The sequence below is a fragment of the Sinohyriopsis cumingii genome, chromosome 12 (genome assembly GCF_028554795.1).
Source record: "Sinohyriopsis cumingii isolate HCF-2022 chromosome 12, ASM2855479v2, whole genome shotgun sequence".
Taxonomy (NCBI): domain Eukaryota; kingdom Metazoa; phylum Mollusca; class Bivalvia; order Unionida; family Unionidae; genus Sinohyriopsis; species Sinohyriopsis cumingii.
Window position 1 is genome coordinate 109,098,185 of NC_142972.1, and position 16,417 is coordinate 109,114,601.

General features: G+C 33.7%; 1 protein-coding gene across 1 annotated transcript in view; it reads left to right on the plus strand.

The window, feature by feature from the left end:
- The window catches only part of LOC149787234 (kinesin-like protein KIF13A), a 398,962-nt gene that overhangs the window by 172,913 nt on the left and 209,632 nt on the right, over positions 1-16,417 (plus strand). Inside the window, exons 10-13 of the mRNA XM_089977741.1 lie at positions 2,726-2,837; positions 8,602-8,814; positions 10,739-10,849; positions 15,116-15,250. Coding sequence (XP_089833867.1) covers positions 2,726-2,837; positions 8,602-8,814; positions 10,739-10,849; positions 15,116-15,250 — 571 coding nt within the window. The remainder of the gene's footprint in view (positions 1-2,725; positions 2,838-8,601; positions 8,815-10,738; positions 10,850-15,115; positions 15,251-16,417) is intronic.

Genomic DNA, 16,417 nt, shown 5'->3' on the forward strand with positions numbered 1-16,417 from the left:
CATATGTATTCAGGGTGTTATGGTTCCCAAATCAGGAGCCATATGTATCCAGTGGGTTATGGTTCCCAAATCAGGTGCCATATGTATCCAGGTGTTATGATACCTAAATCAGGTGCCATATATATCCAGTGGGTTATGGTTCCCAAATCAGGTGCCATATGTATCCAGGGTGTTAACGGTTCCCAAATCAGGTGCCATATGTATCCAGGGTGTTACGGTTCCCAAATCAGGTGCCATATGTATTCAGGGTGTTATGGTTCCCAAATCAGGTACCATATGTATCCAGGGTGTTACGGTTCCCAAATCAGGTGCCATATGTATTCAGGGTGTTATGGTTCCCAAATCAGGTGCCATATGTATCCAGTGGGTTATGGTTCCCAAATCAGGTGCCATATGTATTCAGGGTGTTATGGTTCCCAAATCAGGTGCCATATGTATCCAGTGGGTTATGGTTCCCAAATCAGGTGCCATATGTATTCAGGGTGTTATGGTTCCCAAATCAGGTGCCATATGTATCCAGTGGGTTATGGTTCCCAAATCAGGTGCCATATGTATCCAGGTGTTATGATATCTAAATCAGGTGCCATATGTATCCAGTGGGTTATGGTTCCCAAATCAGGTGCCATATGTATTCAGGGTGTTATGATACCTAAATCAGGTGCTATATGTATCCAGGGAGTTACGGTACCTAAATAAGGTGCCATACATATGAGAGTGTGCCTCAGCTTTGTACTTTTAGTGCAGTATTAACTGTATGCTTTTAGTTTTTAATGTATTAATTATATGCTTGACATTTGTACTGTTGGTACAGTATTAACTATATGCTTGATGTTTGTACTGTTGGTACAGTATTAACTATATGCTTGACATTTGTACTGTTGGTACAGTATTAACTATATGCTTGACGTTTGTACTGTTGGTACAGTATTAACTATATGCTTGATGTTTGTACTGTTGGTACAGTATTAACTATATGCTTGACGTTTGTACTGTTGGTACAGTATTAACTATATGCTTGATGTTTGTACTGTTGGTACAGTATTAACTATATGCTTGATGTAAGTACTGTTGGTACAGTATTAACTATATGCTTGAGGTTTGTACTATTGGTACAGTATTAACTATATGCTTGACGTAAGTACTGTTGGTACAGTATTAACTATATGCTTGATGTTTGTACTGTTGGTACAGTATTAACTATATGCTTGATGTTTGTACTGTTGGTACAGTATTAACTATATGCTTGACGTAAGTACTGTTGGTACAGTATTAACTGTATGCTTGATGTTTGTACTGTTGGTACAGTAATAATTGTATGCCTATAGTTTGTACTGTTGGTACAGTATTTACTTTGTGCTTAAGTTACTTCTGATATATTCTTGGATTTCCAGTCTTGCCAGTTTGAGCAGAAAGCGGCATCATATTGCTGATACCATATTTCACTTTTGTTTTAAGTTGTTATCAGAAGTCATTGAAACTGGACTAGATAGGAGTTTGATGATGAAACATGGACTAGATAGGAGTTTGATGATGAAACATGGACTAGATAGGAGTTTGATGATGAAACATGGACTAGATAGGAGTTTGATGATGAAACATGGAGTAGATAGGAGTTTGATGATGAAACATGGACTAGATAGGAGTTTGATGATGAAACATGGACTAGATAGGAGTTAGATGATGAAACATGGACTAGATAGGAGTTTGATGATGAAACATGGACTAGATAGGAGTTAGATGATGAAACATGAACTAGATAGGAGTTTGATGATGAAACATGGACTAGATAGGAGTTTGATGATGAAACATGGACTAGATAGGAGTTAGATGATGAAACATGGACTAGATAGGAGTTTGATGATGAAACATGGACTAGATAGGAGTTTGATGATGAAACATGAACTAGATAGGAGTTTGATGATGAAACATGGACTAGATAGGAGTTTGATGATGAAACATGGAGTAGATAGGAGTTTGATGATGAAACATGGACTAGATAGGAGTTTGATGATGAAACATGGACTAGATAGGAGTTTGATGATGAAACATGGACTAGATAGGAGTTAGATGATGAAACATGGACTAGATAGGAGTTTGATGATGAAACATGGACTAGATAGGAGTTAGATGATGAAACATGAACTAGATAGGAGTTTGATAATGAAATATGGACTAGATAGGAGTTAGATGATGAAACATGGAGTAGATAGGAGTTTGATGATGAAACATGGACTAGATAGGAGTTTGATGATGAAACATGGACTAGATAGGAGTTAGATGATGAAACATGGACTAGATAGGAGTTTGATGATGAAACATGGAGTAGATAGGAGTTTGATGATGAAACATGGACTAGATAGGAGTTTGATGATGAAACATGGACTAGATAGGAGTTAGATGATGAAACATGGACTAGATAGGAGTTTGATGATGAAACATGGAGTAGATAGGAGTTTGATGATGAAAAATGGACTAGATAGGAGTTTGATGATGAAACATGGAGTAGATAGGAGTTTGATGATGAAACATGGACTAGATAGGAGTTTGATGATGAAACATGGACTAGATAGGAGTTTGATGATGAAACATGGACTAGATAGGAGTTTGATGATGAAACATGGACTAGATAGGAGTTAGATGATGAAACATGGAGAGCATAAGATCTTTTGCTATGAGTATCATTTAAAGAAGGGTTAAACCTAAATATTTATTTATTATCTTCCAGATCTCTGACAACCTTAGGGTTGGTGATTTCGGCCCTGGCAGAGCAGTCTGGAGGAAGAAAGAAAGATAAATTTGTGCCATATCGAGACTCTGTGTTAACATGGCTTCTGAAGGTAATTTTAAAAGCAAAGGTGTCTTACCTATGGATAGAATGTGGCAAGAATTTTAATAAATGTTTAACTATTTTTCATGGAGGGACATGGTGATTGGGGTTGCTTTATTTAAAAGAAATTTAGATTCGTTATTATAGGCCTGGTTTTATTGTGGGTTGTTCACACCAATAGGATGTTGTAGAGAGTTTAATGTATATTGCATTATATTTACAGTGTGATTTCCAGAGTGTGTCTGCAAAAGTCATAGACCATACCCCTTAATTGATTAATTATACTGATAATCTTCAAACCCTTCAGTTGATCAAGATTCAAGTACTAATCTTATTATTATGCTCTATTTTCCATATGTTATTTAATAATGATTTGGTATTTATACAAGGGAGATAATTTAATTTAAAGATCTTTGATAAAATAAAACATTTCATTGTGTTGTATAAAAATGATTTGTCATGTATAGTGCAAGGGAGATAATTTAATTTAAAGCTCTTTGATAAAACAAAACATTTCATTGTGTTATATAAAAATGATTTGGCATTTATACTACAAGGGAGATAATGTCATTTAAAGATCTTTGATAAAATAAAACATTTCACTGTGTTATATAAAAATGATTTGTCATGTATAATGTAAGGGAGATAATTTCATTTAAAGCTTCTTGCCAAATAAAACATTTCATTATGGTATTATGCTTTCTAAACAATGATTTGCCAATTATAGTACAAAATAAATAATTTCATTTAAAACTGCATCTTAAAAACATCAGACCATGTCCTGTCTCAAAGTAGATTGTGCTTCCTTTCTTGTAATCTAACTGCTTATGGAACTTCAGTGTCATTTTGTTTGCTTACAGAGTGATTAGTTAATCCTTGTAAGAATGTGTTATAATAAGGTATACTTTACTGTCAGTATATGCATACAGCATCCTGGAAAACTATAATCTGTGTGCAAATTTCACTTTCACTCACAGGTGACTGCCTTACTTTCAAGATTGATATAAAAGGCAGTTAAATGTTGTATAGAGAAATCCAGGGAAGATCCTGTGCCAGATTTCGGGTGTTCTGTCTGCACTAGTTACGCCTATGGTTTGCCCATTCCCCACTCTTATGGTTTTGATGGCATCACCTTACCAAGTATTGTTAGATTTTGATCAGACAACATCTTTTACAGAAGTTATGCCACCTGATTTTCTGTTTCCAAATTTTGGTTTCCATGGTGAAAGTTTACCAAGGTTTGTTGTATCTCCCAAAATTTGTCAGTGTTATGAGAATTTGAATGGGTTGGAATTCCAGTGTTCCAGGACATCATTTACAGTAGTAATGGCCACAGTCTATTCATTCTCCATACTTGTGGTTTCTGCAGCAATACATGACCAAATACTGTCAGATTTTAATATCTGATGTGTACCATTATCTTGATGAGGCATTGACTGAGCCGCTTGGCGCTCAGCATTAAAAGGTTAGTGTTAAGACTGGTCAGCCTGGTGTCAGGATAATGTGTAGATAGACTTGTATCAAAGGTTTTATACAGTTTTATGATGAAAAGGCCTGGAATGATCTTGATTTCCAGTGTTCCATTGACCATTTACAGGAGTTGTGCCTACTTAATGTCATTCTCCAATTTTAGTTTATATAGCTGCATTAAGGATCATTTGATTTCAACTAAATTGGATTTCAGTTTTGTATTGATCTTAAATAGATTTAATTTCCAGTGATATGTAGCATCATTTACAGGACATATGGCTTTTGATTGCCTGTCCTTCCAACATGGTATTCCATAACATCATTTAAAGGATATATGGCTTTTGATTGCCTGTCCTTCCAACATGGTATTCCATAACATCATTTACAGGACATATGGCTTTTGAATGACTGACCTTCCAACATGGTATTCCATAACATCATTTAAAGGATATATGGCTTTTGATTGTCTGTCCTTCCAACATGGTATTCCATAACATCATTTACAGGACATATGGCTTTTGATTGTCTGTCCTTCCAGCATGGACTCCATAACATCATTTACAGGACATATGGCTTTTGATTGTCTGTCCTTCCAACATGGTATTCTGTAGAAAAACTTTGCAAAGGAATGTTGGATTTTAGTTAAATTTGTCAAATATCTTTATACTTTTAACAACCACAATCCAGGTCATCATTTGTAGGAGTTGTGACTCCTGGATGTGTTCTTTTAACTTTGCTTTAAATTTTCAATGCAAGTTCCTCTGATAAAAGTTCTGTCAGCAGAATGTATTGAATGGGGATATATATATATATATATATATATATATATATATATATATATATATATATATATATATATATAATTTCTTTTGCAACATTATAAAGGTAGAATCATGCTCATTAATGAACAGCCAACTTTTATGATATTAATAAAATGGTTAAAATGTTTTCTAACCTTTACATTTTTAACATAAAATAATGGTACACAAAATTACTCAGTATAACAGGATATTTGAAGTTGTCATTTTATGACATACTACAAAAAAGGTGAAAGATGATTGTAACTTTCATACAAATGCCATTTTGGGGTTTGATTTTAATCTCTCAGGGTTGATGGCATATTACCCAGTTTTATTACTAATAATTCTAACAAACTGCATGACAGTACTGTAATTAGTGACAGTACAGATCCACTAGCATTTTGTTACTTTTATATCAAGGGAGGAAACTTAAATTTAAATAAAGAATTGATAGTTATCTCCCTTGGACCTTGGTCGTGTTATTTATACTTGGAACAATGGTAGAAAATGTTTCCTGAAGAAGCTGTTGTTGTTGTGGGGTTTAACGCCATTTTTCAGCACACGATAGGCTATATATGGCGGCCAGTATTAATGGTGGAGGAAGAACCCGGGAAAACCCCAGAAAGAACCACCGACCCACGAGAAGCTACTGGCATACTTTCTCACATACCTACATTGGCTGAATCTGAGACTCGAACCGGCGCAGACAGAGGTGAGATGGCAGTGATCCGTAAAGGAGAACGCCTTAATAATATTTCAGATGTTAATATACATTCTCTGGTGAACTAAATACAATAATATTAAATGTTTTTACAGCAGTCTATTTACAAACATACAGTGAATAATATCCCTTGAGATGTATTCTTTGATTGATATGTGTCAGTTAGTTTCACTTAAACTCTTTAGGCCATAAGTGTTTTATATATTTGGATTTACATATAAAACTTGTCTTTATGCAATTATGTTCAAGTAGTTTGAAAATTTCTCACTATTTATTTATTCATTTTCAAAAATAACCATGACACATCAAGTGCACAAATGGAAATTTCAAAAAATATTCCGACCACCGTCTTGGTATCTGTTATTTTTCAGCGTACTTTTTCTCATGCTATTAAATAAAATGTTGCTTTAGCACATTGACCTTTAGTTTTTATTTAAGTTTTCAAAATCTGATACCATGAAATAGGATTATATGCTGTAAAAATGTCTCGTTCAGCATAAAGCCTGATGGAATCCTACATACAAATATCTCATTCAGGATAAAACCTCATATAATAGTATGTAAAAATATCTCATTCCAGACCAAATCTCAATGAATCCTAGGTAAAAATGTCTCATTCAGGATAAAATCCCATGGAATCCAGTGTAAAAATGTCTCATTCAAGACAAAATCTCGTGTAATTCTAGGTAAAAATTTGTCATTGAGGACATGATTTCATGGAATTCTATGCAAAATTTCTCATCTAGGGCATAATCCCATGATATTCAATGTAAAAATGTTTCGTACAGGAAAAGAATTCCAACAATCCCAAGGAATCCTTTGTGAAAATATCACATCTTGGGCAAAATTCCTTGGAATCCATTTCTTCAAGTCTTATCCAAGCCAAAATCCCATGGAATCCACATAATATTTCATCTGGGAAAAATAGCTTGGAATCATATGTAAGAAAGAAATTGAGATGATCGTATTGAATTATGTTCTTTGCAACAAAACAAGTTTGGTGAGATCTCCTCCCCCCCATTTTGTTTATTTAAACAGTTTTTTTTATATCTTAACTTGGAGCCCCAGGTGGTCTAAAGCGCTCTTCATTGTGGATCATCGCCATCTCACCTTGTCTGCATGGGTTTGAGTTTCGGATTTGGCTAATGTGAGTATGTGAGAAAGCTTGCCAGTAGCTTCTCGTGGGTCGGTGGTTCTTTCTGGGATTTTCCCGAGTTCTTCCTCCACCATTAATACTGGCCGCCATGTACAGCCTATTGTGTGGTGAAAAATGGCATTAAACCCTACAACAATTACCATTTACAATTTATCGTAACCTAATTTCAGTATGATGGATGTAAATACACTTCAACCTCATATTGATAGTCACATACAGGGAGTTGGGACAATACTAAAACAATCACTCATATACATTGGTAGTGAAGGAAAGTAGAGCTCCAGTGGAGGACATTGCTACATCTTGTGCATGGAGTTTCCCAGAATGTTTTGTCTAATGTCCCCCAAATCATGATTCCTCTGTGCCCCACTGAATGCATTTATTGTAAGAAAGAAATGAAAATAACACAACTATTCATTAGTGCTTGTTCATCCATGTTGATGTTGGTGCTAGCAGTGGTCAGAGTGACCAATAGGTGACCAAATCTGTGCGATGGCGAATAGTATCAATTTTAAAACTATATTTTGGCAACAGTCACAACATCCAAGGTTTGTGGTAGTCTGCTGAGTTGCAAAGTAAAATCTTTGACAATTGCTAAAATTTAAAAATAGATGTAAAATATAAAAAATATATCAAAATAAAATATTTTCAAGGTTGAAGGCACACCTTGTAATGATTGATTTTATCTCAAGGTTGAATTAATGAAGAAATGTGGCTAAATTTTATACACAACACAGATGCTTGTTTATTCAATTAGTTATCTATTTGAAAACCTATAATCAATCAATTTTAATAATTTGAAAATAAAAATAAAGTGAATTATTATAATAAATGCTGGCTCAGTGAACATTGAAGTTTAGTAAGAGCATGAACTTGAACAGAAAATTCCACAGTGCAGCTCATCTCATGAACCACGTCATTTAACACGATGATGTTTTCATGAATTATTTGAGCACTTGAAACATATATAATAATTTTGTAAGTGACAAAGAAAAGATGACAGTATATTGGAGACAACCGGTGTTAAGTTGGCAAAACTAATAAGAATCCATAATTTTTTAGAATACTAGTGCATTAAGTACTATCTGGTGCATTAAGTACTATCTGCTATTATTTTGTCCCATTAAAATATTGTATGTCTCATAAATTTGGAGGATGCAGTCCCAGGTGCAATATTGAATGGTCAGAATGTTTGTATCAGTCATGAGGCTTTGTCAAGTGTCTGATGCAAATTCTGATCCCTACGACAACATATTTCTGTCCCATATCGGCACAAATGATGGGTTAAGTTTTCTCTCATTTCTTACTGGAAAAATAAGTGTTGGCAAAAATGTTGGAATATTGTAAGTGTGGATAGAACTATAGCAATAAAGAATATTTGCCAGTGTGAGAAAGGCATGTGTGGGATACACATATCCCACGTGCCTTTCTCACATAGGCAAAATTTGTCATTTAAGTATAAAACTGAAAGACATTGCTGACATTCTTGGCATTATTAGCATAACAAAATCTCTATGTCATTGAGTGCACATGTGTGAAATACATATCCCAGATACCTTTCTCACACAGGCAAAATGTGTCACTTGTGTTTATATATATATGAATTGGAGACTATTTTTTATTCCAGGACAACTTGGGAGGAAACAGTAAAACTGTGATGATAGCCACAATCAGTCCAGCTGCTGACAATTTTGAGGAAACATTGTCTACACTGCGCTATGCTGATCGTGCCAAACGTATCGTCAACCATGCTGTTGTCAATGAAGATCCCAATGCCAGAATCATACGGGAACTGCGGAATGAAGTTGATATGCTTAGGAAGGAACTACAAGAGGCACAGGTCAGTTTGCATTATTGAAGTGTTATGATCATGCACAACGTTTAAAAAATTACTTTAATATACTTTTAAGAACTTTATTTAAATTTTATCTTGTACTTCATGTTTTCACATGTGGAATGGTTTATCTTCTTGAAATTTATGTGCTGTTCTACGTTTTTAGATCTTTGGAATTTGACTTTTTGTCGGCACTTTATAGTCGCTTTTGTAATGAGGTACATTGAGATGCTACTCCATACATACATTTGTTGTTGTTGTTGTAGGGTTTAACGCCATTTTTCAGCACATGATAGGCTATACATGGCGGCCAGTATTAATGGTGGAGGAAGAACCCGGGAAAACCCCAGAAAAAAACACCGACCCACAAGAAGCTACTAACAAGCTTTCTCACTTACCCACATTAGCCGAAACTGAGACTTGAACCCACGCAGACAGAGGTGAGATGGCAGTGATCCGTAACGGTGAGCACTTTAGACCACTTGGCCACTCGGGGCCCCCTGATACATTTGTTAAAATTGGGTTCAAAGTACTTGTTCAGGCGGAACATTAGTTTGCTTTGGTTCAGAGCTTTATAATATTGATAGACTGAGAAAGAAAATGAGAGCATAGGGGGCATGCATTATGTCTTTTTTTTTAGATTGCTTTATTATGGTGTACTTTAAGAAAAAGACTTTGCATAAACAGGGAACATAAGGCCTGTTGAGCTTATGGTATGATAGTCTGTTGTCCATCCATATTTCTGATAAGAACTTAATTGTATTGGGTATGTGAAGTTCTGCCATCAAGATCTTGGATGGGGTCACATATGAGCAACATCCACACATATTAATGTTGCAATCCAAGCATTTTTTTTTACCTCTATAATTTCAATTGTATTTAAATTTGTATTGAAAACTGACAAATATCAATTGCCAGGGTGAGCACCATGAGGCTTACTTGGGCATCTTGTTCAGGTTTGGAGAGGAAATACATTGAGTACAATATTTTCTCTTACATTTTTAAAAAAAGTTTTAAAATCGGAACATGTATATTAGCGGCCTCTAGAAAGAATTTTGTATATCAATGAATATACTCCAGATTTTTAGAGCTTCAAACTGGAAAGTTTTTCAAGTATATATATATATATATATATATATATATATATATATATATATATATATATATATATATATATATATATATAAGGGAGACAATGCAAAGAGAATGTAGTTCTCCATCTTCATTTATTTATGTTTATATGTTGTACCCATAAGGTAACAATTTCATCTGTTTCTATGTTATACCCATAAGGAACCAATTTCATCTGTTTCTATGTTATACCCATAAGGAACCGATTTGATCTGTTTCTATGTTATACCCATAAGGAACCGATTTCCTCTGTCTCTATGTTATACCCATAAGGAACCGATTTCATCTGTTTCTATGTTATACCCATAAGGAACCGATTTCATCTGTTTCTATGTTATACCCATAAGGAACCAATATCATCTGTTTCTATGTTATACACATTAGGAACCGATTTCATCTGTTTCTGTGTTATACCCTTAAGGATCCAATATCATTTGTTTCTGTGTTTTACCGATAAGGAACCAAGGAAGACAGATTTTAGAGAGTGAAGGCATCATATTTTACCTGGCAGTAATGCTGATGATAATTTGGATTTAATTTGCTTATATACGTATATATATATATATATATATATATATATATATATATATATATATATATATATATATATATGATTGCAAAGGGATATAATGTTCACAATAATGGTGACAGTGTTAATGCTTCTGATGATGACAGGGGCAGTAATTATGAAGTTAATATCAATATGGTGGTGGTGGTTGTTACAGTGGTGTTGACACACTGTTGCTGATGAAGACTATGATGACAACAGTAATGAATATGATTGTTCTGTACATTGCAGAGCATGAAGGCCCCTGACCTTAAGGAGAGGCTCGAAGAATCTGAGAAATTGATTAAAGAAATGACAAAGACATGGGAGGAAAAGCTGATGGAGACAGAGAGGATACACCAGGTCTGTAGATAACTAGTTTGGGCATGTAGATAACTAGTTTGGGTCTGTAGATAACTAGTCTGGATCTGTAGAAAGCATTATGTACAATGATACACCAGGTCTGTAGATAAATAGTTTGGGTCTGTAGATAACTAGTTTAGGTCTATGGAAAGCATTATGTACAAGGATACACGAGGTCTGTAGATAACTAGTTTGGGCTTTTAGAACGCGTTATGTACAAGGATACACCAGGTCTGTAGATGACTAGTTTGGGTCTCTAGAGAACTAGTTTGGGTCTATAGAAAGCATTGTGTACAAGGATACACCAGGTCTGTAGATAACTAGTTTGGGTCTATAGAAAGCATTATGTACAAGTCGGTAGCTAACTAGTTTGGGGTTATAGAAAGCATTATGTACAAGGATATAGCAGGTCTGTAGCTAACTGGCTATAGTCTGTAGAAAGCATTTGGTATAAGGATAAACCAAGTCGCTAGCTAACTGGCCAGGGTCTGTAGAACACATTATGTACAAGGATACACTAGGTCTGTGGCTGACTGTTCAAGGTTTGTAGAAAACATAACGCACAATGATACATTAGGTTGGTAGCTGATTGGTCAATGACTATGGAAATTATTATGTTAATTGTAATAGATCAAAGTAGTTTTTGTCAAAGTTGTGGTTGTAAATATTTAGTTTGGTAGGAACTGGTAAAAGATTTCAACTGCGACAGTTAGATGTTATTGGCTTGCTTCTTTTATGGAGGTGGTTGTTTGAACTCAAAGTGATCATTCAGTCAGTGCATATCTTTAAAACACTAACTTGGTTGAGCTTTTTCCTCTGACTGTTTGAACAATATTGTACAAATAATTGATAATTTGAATGTTTAATAATTTAAAAAAATTAATAATTTACAAGCACTAACAGAGAAACATTCTGGACCAGACAAATTACAAACAGGTAATGAATAAAACGGTACTTACAGTATCACATTATTGTAAATGACTTTACAGAGTACTTACCTTTATGTATAGATAAATAAAAAACAATGCAAGTTCATGCAGCTTAATTGTATAATTTATGTACATTCACACATACCTGACTTCAGACGGAATTGTACTAACATCCAGTTTTGACTCCAGCCAATTTCACACACGCAGTATTATCTAGAAGTGTGCAGTAATACCTGTATACCAGTTTACTGAGGTAAATTCTTGGGTGGTATATACTTTACTGGTACTTAGGTAGTTTTTGGTTGGATGCAATGTTTTTATTTTCCTGAGTAATCTTGTTACAGATATGATATTAACAGAAAGTTTTTATTCTCATGACAAAATCATTGAAAAAAATTATGTTTTAAAAACAAACAAAATAGTTGTATTTGTCACAAATTAATTTTGAATATTACAAATATTATAGATCCTTTATTCACATGATTGACCCATTGTCATGTTGCATATTCCAGCTTGGGATGTTTTGAAAGATATTCAGGCCAAATCCAACTTCTGCACAAATTTTGGATTTAAAAAAAATAAATAATTTTTTAGTTATTTACTAGTTTATGTTAAGTACACATATTCATTTGTAAGACTTAGAATATCTCTAAGATGTTTAGAAGAGCAGTTATCTTTGAATTAAAATTTCCACTAGACATTTTCTCATTTATTGTTGATTAAGTGTTTTATGTTTACTGGCCTTGTCTGATAAATATCTTGCCCAGGTGTTGGCATCCCACTCAATGTTTCCCTGCTTATTATATCAATAGTTTATCCATGGAATTTTAGGCTTCAGTGTCAAGACTTCCTGTATTATCTGTAATCTTTTAGATGTCAGCACCAAGTCTTTTACAGTGTGTCAGCTATAGTGGAAACTTAACCATCCCAATTTAGTTTTAGATTATAAGTTAAACAACAGCTAACAATAACATAGTAAATTCATCTACAATAAAATACAGACTATTTAATTTATGAGGGGGCTGTGATTTTCTTTTTTGCCAAGAGATCTTATTTTCGTTTATGTCAAGATATTTTTTTATAAGATAAATAATATAGTATGGTGTTATTTTATTATAACTCAAAGAAGATATTTTTACAACTATTGACAGATTGAAATTTTAAAAATGTAACAGGCCCCTGCCCCAGAAAATGTAATTATTGTCCCTAATATCTTTGCAATACACTGTAGTAGATATGGCATTATGTTCAGATATACCTCAGTATAATGTGGAACAAATTTTTTTGGGTAACCAGCTCAAATATTATCATTCTGCCAACAAATCAAGGTGAAAAGTTTATTGTAGTTTTGTTTTAAAGTCTACTCTTTGGACTCCACACATAATTGGATAAATTTCACTTCCTTTGGACTCCATGTATGATTGAATAAATATTACTTTCTTTGTACTCTACATATGATTGGATAGACTTCACTTTCTTTGGACTTGACATAGTAATTGGATAGATATCACATTCTCTAGACTCCACATATGATTGGATAGATATCACTTTCTTTGGACTCCACATATGATTGGATAGATACCATATTCTTTGGACTCCATATATGATTGGACAGATATCACTTTCTTTGGACTCCACATATGATTGGATAGATATGACTTTGTTTGGACTTTACATTATTATTCGATACATATCATTACATGTTTAAGCTGTTAAAAGAAGAATTTTAAAAAAAATGTACCTGAGGCCTATAGCATTCTTTAAACAAGCAAATAAACTTTTAAGACTGATTTTCTTAAAGTTATTATCTCTAATGCACTTTTTTATTAACATCTTAGATGCACAGGTTGCATAGAATCCCCATAAAGGGTATTTCCCATGAAGGGGTACAGCAGAAAATCGAAATTTATAGCATGAATAGGCATAATAACATGTTCTACATGGATTGTAACTTTGACAGGTATTTTCATTTGTGCTGGAACAAAAGAGAAATCATTTTGGTGGTAAATGAATATTGGTATGAAAAAATTAAATAACTTTTCTATTATGTAGCAAAACTTGTATATGTATTGCCTTAAAATGTATAATTTCTTTAGATTGTATCTTAAATATTAAATAAAATGACAGAGAATAAAAACAAGAAGATTAATTGTAAATTACTGTACAGGATCAAAGTAATTTTGGCATGGACTTACTGTACATGATATATTTATGGCTTGGAATTATTGTACATATCAGTGACATGAAAATATCATACATTACATATTTGTGGCACATAATTACTTTACATGACATTAGTGGCATGGAAGTACTGTACATGACATTACTGTACATGACATTAATGGCACATTATTACTGTACATGACATTAATGGAACATTATTACTGTACATTACATTAGTGGCATGGAATTACTGTACATTACATTAGTGGCATAGAATTAATGTACATGACATATATTAGTAGTGTGGAATTAATGTACATGAAATGTTAGTGGTATGGAATTAATGTACATGACATATATTATTAGTGTGGAATTAATGTACATGATATGTTAGTGGTATGGAATTAATGTACGTGACATGTTATTGGTATGGAATTAATGTTAGTGGTATGGAAATAATGTACATGACATGTTTGTGGTATGAAATTAATGTACATGATGTGTTATTGGTATGGAATTAATGTTAGTGGTATGGAAATAATATACATGACATGTTTGTGGTATGGAATTAATGTACATGACATGTTATTGGTATGGAATTAATGTTAGTGGTATGGAATTAATGTACATGACATGTTAGTGGTATGGAATTAATGTACATGACATGTTATTGGTATGGAATTAATGTTAGTGGTATGGAAATAATGTACATGACATGTTTGTGGTATGGAATTAATATACATGACATGTTATTGGTATGGAATTAATGTTAGTGGTATGGAAATAATGTACATGACATGTTTGTGGTATGGAATTAATGTACATGATGTGTTATTGGTATGGAATTAATGTTAGTGGTATGGAAATAATGTACATGACATGTTTGTGGTATGGAATTAATGTACGTGACATGTTAGTAAGTATGGAATTTTTACAAATTGATTAACTTTATCTGTTGTGTGAAGTAACATTTTTGCCATTTGATTTTTGGCAAAATACTAAGAAAAACTTATGCTATTAACATGACAGACCTTTCAGAAATTTAATTTCCTTGAAGTCACACAAAATTTAAACTTGATAATTTTTTTCCACATAATCTAAATTTGTTAGATATACTAGACAATGCAATGTAATAGAACATTTACTTATAAAAGGTGTGCTTCTCTTATCACAGGATCGCCATCAGGCCCTAGAGAGAATGGGGATATCAGTGCAGACTTCAGGTATTAAAGTGGAGCAAGGAAAATATTTCTTGGTGAACCTGAATGCTGACCCCTCCCTTAATGAACTACTGGTATATTATTTGAAGGTAAGCTGGATTCAGTCACATCAGACCTTTATCAAACCCATTATCATTAACCAATTCTACATACATTGCTGTAGTAAATCTAGCATGCAAGGATTTCTCATCCCACCCCATCTGATGAACCCATTCTGCATCTGTCACAGTGGTAAATCTGCAGTTAATGATTTCTCATCCCATCCCTTCCCATGAACCCATACTGCATCTGTCACAGTGGTAAATCTTACAGGCAAGGATTTCTCATCCCATCCCTTCCCATGGACAAATTCTGCATCCATCAACATGGTAAATCTGAGGTACTCATTACTACATTCATGGTCACTTCATTAGTAACCGCTTCTATTCACTAATTACCAGATGATGGTCGAGCATAATCAAGCATGTTTATGATGTAGTAACACTTCACTGATACTTGTGTTCTTGACCGTGCATTTTTAGATTTTAAGTTTTAATTAGTTTAAGCCTGTGTTGCGCTGAGGTTCTATAACCCTGCATGCCCACATGCATGCACACACACATACATATGTAAATACATACATCTGTGAATAAATACATCTGTAAATACATGCATACATACATACATACATACATACATACATACATACATACATACATATATGCATGCATACATACATACATACATACAGCATGTGATATCAAATATCAGTATATTGCAGTATAAACATGATAATATGAATATCACAGTATTAATTAATTTATTTATTGATATAGAATGATACTGAAATGTTGTTATAAAACCTGTATTATCATATTAATAAATTTAGCAGCATTTTCCCACTTGACATGAGCCTATTTGGAATAATGATAGTGGAGAATTCCATAATAGTAAGTCTTTGTCACCGAGGAACTACCATTATTTATTAAAGAATTAGCATATTGATTACTCAACTGACCTTGACTTTAAGCCACATAGCGAACAAATTTGTCGAGTACGGCAACCTTAGTCTCCAGGTCATTATATGAAAACTTTTGTTTCATTTAATCACTCCCAAAGTTGATACAGAGGAAATGCTGAAATAGAATGTTTCCCAGTTGCCAGTATACAGTACCTGACACATTTTTGCCAAGAATTTGGAGCCACAAAGAAATGTCAAGAAAGTAATTCTAGACATCAAAATAGATGATAGGCAAAAGATCCTTGCCAGACAGAGA